Here is a 10,287-nt window from a genome sequence, read left to right on the forward strand (position 1 = left end):
CATGAAAGGAATTGTATCTGTTTAGCGAAAGGTTTTTTAAATGCTAAGTCCCTGACATAAAGTAGATCCTTGGCAAATGTCTGCTTTGAAAATTGAGTAAAAAGTATTATTATTTTAAAAATAATTTTTAAGTAGTAAAGTTTAAATAACTTTAAAAAGACTTAAAATATGACATCTAAAAAGATGACATCTGCATGTGAAAGTGTAAAAAACAGACTTTTTTTTTTAAAGATTTATTTATTTGTGCATACAGAACTGGGGTACAGGCCAGAGGCTCAGGGGTGGTGAGAGGCTTCACCAGAGACAGAGTGGGGAACAGAACAGGCAGATTGACGAAGTACACTGCTGAGGGGAACAGCTGGCGGGTCAGGAGAGGTCTGCCACGCCATGTGGTCACCTCCGGGGCAGGCGGGAATCGAACTCATGCGGAAGCGGCTTTAGATTCTCAGTGCTGTGCTTTAACCCGCTGCGCTACCAGGGAGGGCCAAAATAGACATTTTTTTAATAAACATTCAAATAAATTCTTATACCTTCTAGGTCAGTTTGGACATTGTAACCTCTTTGTTTTTTAAAAACCCACACTAGAATTTTATGGTAATTAGAGCAAATTTATAGCTTTTATTGAATATACTTTAGAATCTGGAATAACTAGCTTTTATTTTTAAAAAGCAGGAAATAAAAATCAGAAAATCTTCTTATTTTTATGTTAAGTCTTATGTGATGGCTGTGATAGATCATGACAGTCTCTTATTAGGAAACCAGGAGAAATGTCAAAAATAAACAGGATAAGAAAATTTGTTGAGACTTCAAGCTGTTATATCACTGTTTTGTATTATGTGGACTCTCAAGTATTTTCCATGGTGATTCTCTCCTGTATTTTCTCCTACCAGTGTGCTCTTGCTGCTGATGAAGTAGTATTTAATCAGAAGGAACTGGAGGTGAAGGAACTAAAGAATCAAGTACAAGCCATGGTACAGGAAAACAAAGGACATGTTATATCCTTGAAAGAAGCACAGAAAGTGAATAAGTTGCAGGTAGTTTCTTAATGTTTTCAATATCTGGTTCTGTAGGTTTATGTAGATTTAGTTGAAATAGTAACTGAAAGAAAATAATTTTAAATCATAAATGGGGAGATTTACAAAAGTAGGTTTCTGTGGAAGAATTCTGAACACAGGCAGGCATCTAAAAGATTTCTAGTTTAGCTTACATTTCACAAATATAAATATAATACCTAGGAACTTGCTTTGCAAATCATACTATCTTTTCTCAATATTTTGCCCTTATAATTGTTTATCTTGGTATAAGGGATAACCTGACATTAAGAGTTGGGATCTAAGGGCATAACTTGAACTTTTTAATTTGTTAGATTATCCTTATATACTCTATGATTTACTTTTTAAAAAAGATTTATCTTATTCATTTATGCTTATAAGAGCTTGGGTGCAGACCAGAGGTGCAGAGGGGTAAGAGGATTCACCAGAGACAGTGGGGAGCAGACCGAGCATATTTACTAAAATACTTTGCAGGGGTGAGACAGGAGAGGTCTGCTATACAATATGTGGGTTAAGCTTTCTAGCCGGGGATCAAACCCAGACCTTAACACTAATAGTGCTGAGACTTAACCCTTAGGCCACCAGGGAGGCCCTGAAGTTGAGCACTTTTCATGTCTTTTTGCTGTTTGGGTATCTTCCTTTGTAAAGTGCTTGTTTAAGTCTCTTACTTGTTTTTCTTTTTTTAAAAAAATATTAATTTATGCATTTAAGAACTAGGGTACAGGCCAGAGGTTTGAGGGCTTTGAGTGAGAGGATTCACCAGAGACAGAGTGGGGAACAGAAGAGGCAGATCTACTGAAATACACTGCTGAGGGGAGCAGCTGACAGGACAGGAAAGGTCTGCTGTGCCATGTGGGTCAGTATCTGGCCAGGGATGGAACTTGGGCTTCAGAGCCATAGATAGCTTCCTAGAGCTGGGCTTTAACCCCTTGCACCACTAGGGAGGCCCTCTTGTTTAATTTTCTACTGAGTTATCTGTATTGTGGCGGTTTGTTATATATTCTGTTTATGAGTTCTTTGTCAATTACATGGTTACAACTTTTTTCTTACTGTGACTTGGTTTTTTACTCAGTGACATCTGTTGGTAAAAACACTGATTATGTATGTAGAAAGCCAACCCCTTCCTTCCCCATTGGCAGCTATCCCCAGCTACAACCCCCACTGCTGATATACAGTTTGCTCTTCCTGTTGTCCGAGTTCTCCTTTTCCCCAGGCTCTCTAGCTCTGTGCTTTTGGCTTTGTTTTTCACTGAATAAAGGCCTTCACTTCCCTCTACCTATTACCATTTTTTGTTTCCTTTGTCGTTTGCACTTCTTTCTTGCTTTTCCCACTTCTTTTTTTACTTCTTGGATTTCACTCTGAAAGCTCAAACTTCTATAAAAATCAGCTAATCAGTGTGCTTCAGATCGGCACACTAACCAGTCACAGTGTGTAGGGCATTAGCTTTGAGTATTTGACTCTTTAGACTGTGTTTGTTGCTGCTTACTTGTCAAAAGTTTCTGTCTCTGTGAATATCCTAGATTGTTGTGAACTCCTAGAGGTTAGCCTTTGGCTAAATAGGTTTTAGTGTACTGTTAAAGTAGTTGCAGTTTTGGTCAATGTACAATTTACTTATATAATGTTCTATATGTATATTGAGGTTTTCTTTTTAATATTCTCATCTTTCTTCTACAAAGAATGAAAAAATAATAGAACAACAACTTCTTGTGGATCAACTGAGTGAAGAACTAACAAAAGCTAACCTGTCAATGACATCTTCAGCTAAGGAAATTTGTGGAGATGGGCCAGATGTCAGGACCCATGAAATGAGACCATATACTGTACCATTTGATAATCGTTTGGGGCGTTGTATTTACATCCCAGCAAGATCAGATTCCAGGAAGGTAAAATCTAAACATTAATCTCTTTCTTATTTTGAGATTTGAATAGCTACTATATATTAATATTACACTGTATTTTTACAGTGTCAGCAGGTTTTTTTCCCTGTTTGGTTTCATGGGTCTTTGTGTATACTTCTTTTATATATGCTTAAAAGAAGTGCTTAAAGTTAAAAGTCATTTACTTTGATTTTGTCTATTTTCAGAAGCACTTTTGTGTTTTATTCAGTCCTAAGGTGACGTAAGTCTGCATAAAAATCAGTTATGAAGTTTAGTTTTAATTTTTATTTATGTATACATGCTTGTGTGGGTTAGTAAATACATAAACACAGCACACACAGATTTTCTCTTAAAAGTTATCAAAGACTCTCTGCTGTGGAAAAGACTAATTAGATTAATGAATTTTTGTTTCTACTTAATTTTATGAAGGGGTAAATGAGATGTATGTGATGATTACAGTCAGATGAGATAAGTGAGATGCATGTGATGGTTACAGTCAGAGAGATAAGAAATAACAGAGGCAGACGTGGGGGTGAACACTAAATTGGATATATATCTGTATCAGTGGCCCAACTTCCCTGTCTGTCAGAATGGGGGTCACATGGGGTTTCCCACAGGACCAGTTCATCACCTTAGAGTGAGACAGGCAATTGCTTTCCTGGTCGATAGGGGTTTTTCAATTTTGAGTAGTTGGATTTTAAATTTTAAACCATTGTTATTATTAATTTCAGTTTTATTTTGTAGTGTATAGTTGAATATATGGTAAAATTTCATAGGATTTTGGGAGAAGAAATTCAGGATTCAATTTTGATATCTATTACTTCAACTTAATTTTATATCACGTCTTCTATACTGTTTCTTTTACTATTGACTAGTTCTGTGAAAGAACTTCTCTTTCTATCCATTAATTTTTTTAATGTTATATTTGTTTTTTTATCCTGATTATAAGTTTTATATGTAAGTATATACTTGTATCTAAGTGTATACACACACACTTTGATCCCTTTTTCTTCTTTATTAGATTTACACGCATACTCTTTGAATAGGTAGAACTTTTGTGGTCACTTAAGAATGATTTGGCCCTTCATTAAATTCTTACTTATCATGTTAAGGAAGTAGAAGTCCTCTAGCAGGATAAAAATAGACAGCTTAAAAAAGTCACTTTTTTTGTTGTTGGGGGTATCCATGTAAGGTCTACACAAGCCCTTCTATGTGCTCCCTGGACCGAGTAGTTGCCGAATTTCGATCCCGAAGTCAGATGCTGCTGGGCCATATAGAAGAACAAGATGAAGTCCTCCACACTCAGTTTTCTGATAATAGTGATGATGAAGAATCAGATGGCCAAGAGAAATCTGAAATTAAGTATGTTATATATATACTAGTTTAATAAACTTATAATGCAAAATATGTATATATACACTGAAGGTGTATATTCTTTATTTAATGTTAAAGAGTTCTTGCTAACTATACTGTCAGCTAATGTATTATGTGTTATGAAGCCAGTATTTAAGCACAAATCATCAGACTTACAATTAAAAAAATAACTTTGGTTTTAGAACTTTCAGAATAGTTGAATTTTAATTTTCTGAATAGTGCCACAGTGACAGCAAACGTGATAAATTTTCTGTTGATTCCTCATATGTAATATTTGAGGAATATTAGTATAATTCTGGGTTTTTTTGTACAGTTAATACTTTTTTAAAATTAATGTCACTTTTGGGGGAAACTTATTTGAGGGAAAATTAGAAAACACCAACAGACTAGTTACCTTTGATACACCGATGGTTTCTTTTTTTAGATGTAGAAGTCATTCATGGATTAAAAAGCCAAGCTCTGTTTGTTCTCTTGTTGAACTGAATAATATTCAGGATCAAACACAGAAGTCAAATTTGGGGAATGAAGGTACTAAGAGTTTCTTAAATAATTTAGACCTATGTTCATAAAATACTATTGTTTTTCTTTGGTTGGTAAGTTAAGGAAGATCTAAGAATTCTCAAAGATGGGAACTTGTTAGGATTGCTTTCCTGGTTAGTAGAACTTTCCTTATTTTTTCTGTTCTGCCTCTACTTTTTACTCTATGCACTTTTAAATAACATTTCTACTGGTCACTTCTGGCTAATTATAGACTAAACCTTACAGAATAGGGAGTTTATAGTCAAACCTGAGTTAATGTGCACTATACTTTGTTTTAAAATACATCTTAAGTAATTTTTAGTTGTCTGCTTCACTGATTCACAGTACTGAGTTAGTACTGGTTACGGACTATCCTTAACAATATATTTGCTATTGAGCTAAATCAGTGTACCAAGAACATGTAATATTCTAGTACATAATAGAAATGAATTTTTGTACATTTAATATCAGTGTCAGAAGTGTTTATTGCCAAAAGCTATAGTATAATAGGAGATTTTAACTTATGTCTCTTGACCTTTGAGTTTGGTAAAACACAAGAACTATGAGTATAGAGAACATAAATAAGTCCTGCACTTGGAGAATAAAGGTAACTTTAAAGGAACCTATGCCTGTAATAAAAACTTGACTGTGTCCCAAATAACACTGAAATAAAGTTAAAAATAGTATGGATAAGTGCTATTCAAATAGCCATCCTGAATTTTTGGAACTACACTGAGTATTGGAGAGTACATTCTCTGATTACAATAAAATTGGACGTTAGTAGGAAAACCAATACCATCTAGAGATTTTGCAGTTATTAAGAGTTTAAAGAAAAGCTCAAATTGTACAGTCTCTAAAGGCAGTGAAATGCTATATCAGAGCCTATATATTGGGATATTATTAAAGCATCTTTCTCCATCTCTCTTTTTAGAGAAGTTTTTACTGTAAACTAGAAAGCTTAAGTCCCAAATGATATGTGCTGTCACCCTCTGTGTAGCCTTTCTCTGCTGTCTCTGCTACAGAGTGCTGCTGTGTCTGATTTCTTTTTTAACTGTTTCTGCTGAATATAAGTTCATTAGTTTTGTCTCTTTTATTTTAAAGACTTAAAGATTGAATGTCTCCAAGAGAGTCAAGACTTGAATTTGCAAAAATTAAGAAATTCAGAGCTGATACTTACTGAAGCTAAACAAAAAATGAGAGAACTTACAATTAATATCAAGATGAAGGAAGATCTGATTAAAGAATTAATAAAAACAGGTAATGCAATACTGTGAACCAGCTTATGTCAGAATGGTACTTTTAAAATTGTTACTTTTTGACACTCAACTATCCATTGTAGCTTTTATATAAAAAGGTGTATTTTAACCGCATGCAAAAGTATGAAGCCAGATCACTACTTCATACCATGCACAAAAATCAACTCATAATGGTTAAAAGAACTTAACAATAAGACCTGAAACCATAAAATATGTAGAAGAAAATATAGGTAAAATACTACAATACCTGCATCTCAGTAACATCTTTAAAGACTCATCCCGTAAAGCAATCCCCTAAAGAAAATGAAGGAGAAGAAAACAGCTGGGATTACATCAAATTAAAAGTTCTATACAGCAAAAGAGACATTAACCAAAACAAAGACATACCCTACTGGTTGGGAGAACATTTTTGCACTTCACATAACTGATAAGGGATTGATAACAAACATATACAAAGAACTCACAGGACTCAAGAAAAACAATGTAAATATTCCAATCAAAAATGGCCAGTTAAACTCAAAAGACACTTCTCTAAATATGAAATGCCAACATACATATGAAAAAATGTCCAACATCACTCATAATCAGAGAAATGCAAATCAAAACCACAATGAGATACCACTTTACACCTGTGAGAATGGCGCAACAGGTGCTGGTGAGGATGTGGCAAAAAAGGAACTCTCCTACACTCCTGGTGGGGGTGCAAACTAGTGCAGCCACCATGGAAAGCTGTGTGGAGGACCTCAGTTTACGAAAAGTTGAGCTGCCCATTTGACCCAGCATTTCCACTCCTAGGGATCTACGATCCAAAGGACACAAAGCATTAACTTAAAAGGGTACCTGCACTCCTATGATTTTTGCAGCACTATTTATAATAGATAAGACTTGAAAACAACCCAAATGCCCAAAAATAGATAATTGAATCAAGAAAATGTGGTACATATACACAGTGGAATACTATTCAGCCAAAAAAAGATAATCTGATGCCATTTGCAGCAACATGGTTGGAGTTAGAAGGGATTATGCTCAGTGAAATAAGTCAGGAAATAAAAGATACTGGTGGTTTCACTAATAGAAGGAATATAGGGAAACCAAATTAGGGATCAGGGGGAAAATGACAAATACAACAAAACTAAAAAAATTAAAAAATACAACAAAACTAAACAAAATCAGACACCTATAAATCAGAGACATTTTGCAGGGGAGGGGGACAGAATGAGGGCTGAGAGAGCACAAGGGATTATAGTGATGGCACATGGGTGAATTGGTGGTGGAAATTCAATGGGAACTACTCCTGATAGAAAATATGTACAAATAAAGAAATTAAAGATAAAAAATAAAATAAAAAGGTGTATTTTAGAGCTAATATATGAGGAAGGGTAACTATTCAAGGAACTTTGTTATATTGGGATTTCATCTATGAATTGTTCTAACTGGTATAAATTGTCTTGTGCTAAAACTCTACAGCAATTAGTGTTTTTTGTTGCTTTGAACAAGTTTTTTTTTAAGATTTATTTATTTATGCATACAGGCCAGAGGTGCAGGTGCAGTGAGAGGATTCACCAGAGAGAGTGGGGAGCAGGATAGGCCGAATGAAGAAGTACACTGCTGAGGGGAGCATTGGGTGGTTCAGGAGAGGTCTGCCTTGCCTTGTGGATCACCCTCGGGCCAGGGATCGAACTCATGCTGAAGTGGCTTTAACTTTTTTTTTTTTTAAGATTTATTTATTTATCATACAGAACTGGGGTACAGGCCAGAGATGCGGAGGGTGAAAGAATTCACCAGGGACAGAGTGGGGAGCAGAACAGGCAGATCGACGAAGTACACTGCTGAGGGGAGCAGCGGGCAAGACAGGAGAGGTCTGCTGCGCCATGTGGATCTCCTCCAGGGCAGGCGGGGATCGAACTCATGTGGAAGTGGCTTAAGCTTCTTAGTGCAGTGCTTTAAGCCGCTGCGCCACCAGGGAGGGCCACTTTGAACAATTCTTTCTCAAACACTTATTTTTATAGGAAAAATTAAGAGATTTTAAAAATGTATCAATAAAAAAGTATCCAAAACATTAACATTTTCATGAAATATATCACATAGCTATAAAATTAATATCTTGGCATTTACATTTCATGTAAATTTCATGAAATAAATTTCAGATCAGTTCAGTTATCTTTATTTCCCTAGATATTGACCGAATTGCGAAAATGCCTTTAGTCTCTATTTAGTTAACTTACTTGTTTTGTTCTTTCCTTTCTCAAGTTTTACTGATTTTCCACTTGTTTACATAACCATGTAATTTGGGAGCACAGCTTCAAACCTCCATATATGTATCTGCCTCACTCACCCTCCACCAAATCTCTAGTCACAGCTCTGTCATCTCTTCTCTCCTATCTCCTCCTCTTCTCCGCACTCCCAAGTGCCCTCATTCCTCTAGTAACCACTTTATTTTTCACAGTCCAAGAATAGTCTTGTCCTTTGCCAGTTTGTTTTCTTTGGTTGTTTACATTCTGCAAATGAGGGAAACCATCCTGTAATTGTCTTTTACTTTTTAATTCATTTCAGTAGCATATTTACCAAAGTCTGTTCATTTCGCTACAAAAGGCACTGTTTTTTGTCTTTTTTTTTTTTTGACAGTTTCACTTTTTATTTTCCAACCTGGATTTCTGTTTTTTTTTTTTAATAACATAATAGTTTATTTTTATGTCATTTTGTGCATTTTTTCATTTCAGTTGTAATTCCATGGGCTTCCCATCACCAGATCACCCATATGCCATCACCATAGTCCAGTGTATTTCCTTCCCCCCACTATTTTTGATCCCATTCTCCACTCCATCCCCATAAACTGTCTCTGGTATATAGCTGTTCATTAGTATTTCCTCTCTCCTCAATTCATTATACTCCTGCTATGAGTGAAAACCCATCCGGTATTTTTCCTTTTCTTTCTGGCATATTTCACTAAGCATGATCTTTTCCAGCTCCATCCATGTTGCTGGCAAAAGGCATGTGTTTCTTTTTTTTTGTTGTTGCTGAGTAATATTCCATTGTGTATATGTACCACATCTTTTTAATCCTGTCATCTACATCTGGGCATTTGGGCTGTTTCCATGTCTTTCCAATTGTAAATGAAACAGCAGTAAACATGGGGGTGCAGGTGTCTTTTTTGAATCAGTGTTTTTGTGTCTTTTGGGTAGATACCTAGGAGTGGATTGCTGGGTCATATGGAAGCTCCATGTTTAGCAGTTTGAAGTGTTTTTCGTCTTTTTTTTTTTTAAGATTTATTTATTTGTGCATACAGAACTGGGGTGCAGGCCAGAGGCTCAGGGGCGGCGAGAGACTTCACCAGAGACAGAGTGGGGAGCAGTACAGGCAGATGGACGAAGTACACTGCTGAGGGGAGCAGCGGGCGGGTCATGAGAGGTCTGCCACGCCATGTGGATCTCCTCCAGGACAGGCGTGAATCGAACTCATGTGGAAGTGGCTTTCGCTTCTCAGTGCTGTGTTTAACCCGCTGCGCCACTAGGGAGGGCCTGTTGTTCGTCTTTTAAAAGAACTGAATAGTATGCTATGGAGTATATATTCCAAAATTTTCTTTATGCACTAATCTGTCGATGGGCATTTAGGTTGTTTCCATGGCTTGGCTATTGTGGATAATGCTGCTGTGAGCATAGGAGTGTGTAAATCTTTTAATGTTAGTGCTTTCACAGTCTTTGGGTAAATAACCTGCAAGTGATATTGCTGGATCATATGGTATTTCCTTTAAGTCTGCTCTAAATTGCAGTTCCACCAATAGTAGTTGAGTGTTCCTTTTTCTGTACATCCTTGCCAATGTTTATTATTTCTATTCTGTTTGATATAGGTCATTTTCACAGGAGTGAGTTGTTTTTGCTGCTTTAGTCTATATTTGCCCTTATAATAAATGATTTGAATAATTGTTCACATGCTGTAGGCCATCTGACATATGCATGTCTTCTTTGGAGAAGTGCCTATTTAATTCATCTGTTCATTTTTAAAACTTTTTTTTTTATTGAGGTGGTACTGATTTACAGCACTGCATATGATTTGGAAATACAGAATCACGTCCTTCAGGTGTCTGTTACCACACACCAACCACCAAGGCACTTGTAGTCCTCTACAGTAGTCCACTGATCCCTCTTCTCTCTTCCCCTCCCCTCTGGTAGCTTCAATTCTGTAGCCAGATTTCTGGGTTATTTTTTTAAA

General features: G+C 36.1%; 1 protein-coding gene across 1 annotated transcript in view; it reads left to right on the forward strand.

Annotated features, from left to right (window-relative positions):
• The window catches only part of KIF27 (kinesin family member 27), a 62,046-nt gene that overhangs the window by 17,420 nt on the left and 34,339 nt on the right, over positions 1–10,287 (forward strand). Inside the window, exons 5-9 of the mRNA XM_012721126.1 lie at positions 891–1,034; positions 2,729–2,935; positions 4,122–4,291; positions 4,728–4,831; positions 5,924–6,079. Of these exons, the coding sequence (XP_012576580.1) occupies positions 891–1,034; positions 2,729–2,935; positions 4,122–4,291; positions 4,728–4,831; positions 5,924–6,079 (781 nt within the window). The remainder of the gene's footprint in view (positions 1–890; positions 1,035–2,728; positions 2,936–4,121; positions 4,292–4,727; positions 4,832–5,923; positions 6,080–10,287) is intronic.

Source organism: Condylura cristata, unplaced genomic scaffold (genome assembly GCF_000260355.1).
Source record: "Condylura cristata isolate star-nosed mole 26May11 unplaced genomic scaffold, ConCri1.0 scaffold00006, whole genome shotgun sequence".
Classification (NCBI taxonomy): Eukaryota; Metazoa; Chordata; class Mammalia; order Eulipotyphla; family Talpidae; genus Condylura; species Condylura cristata.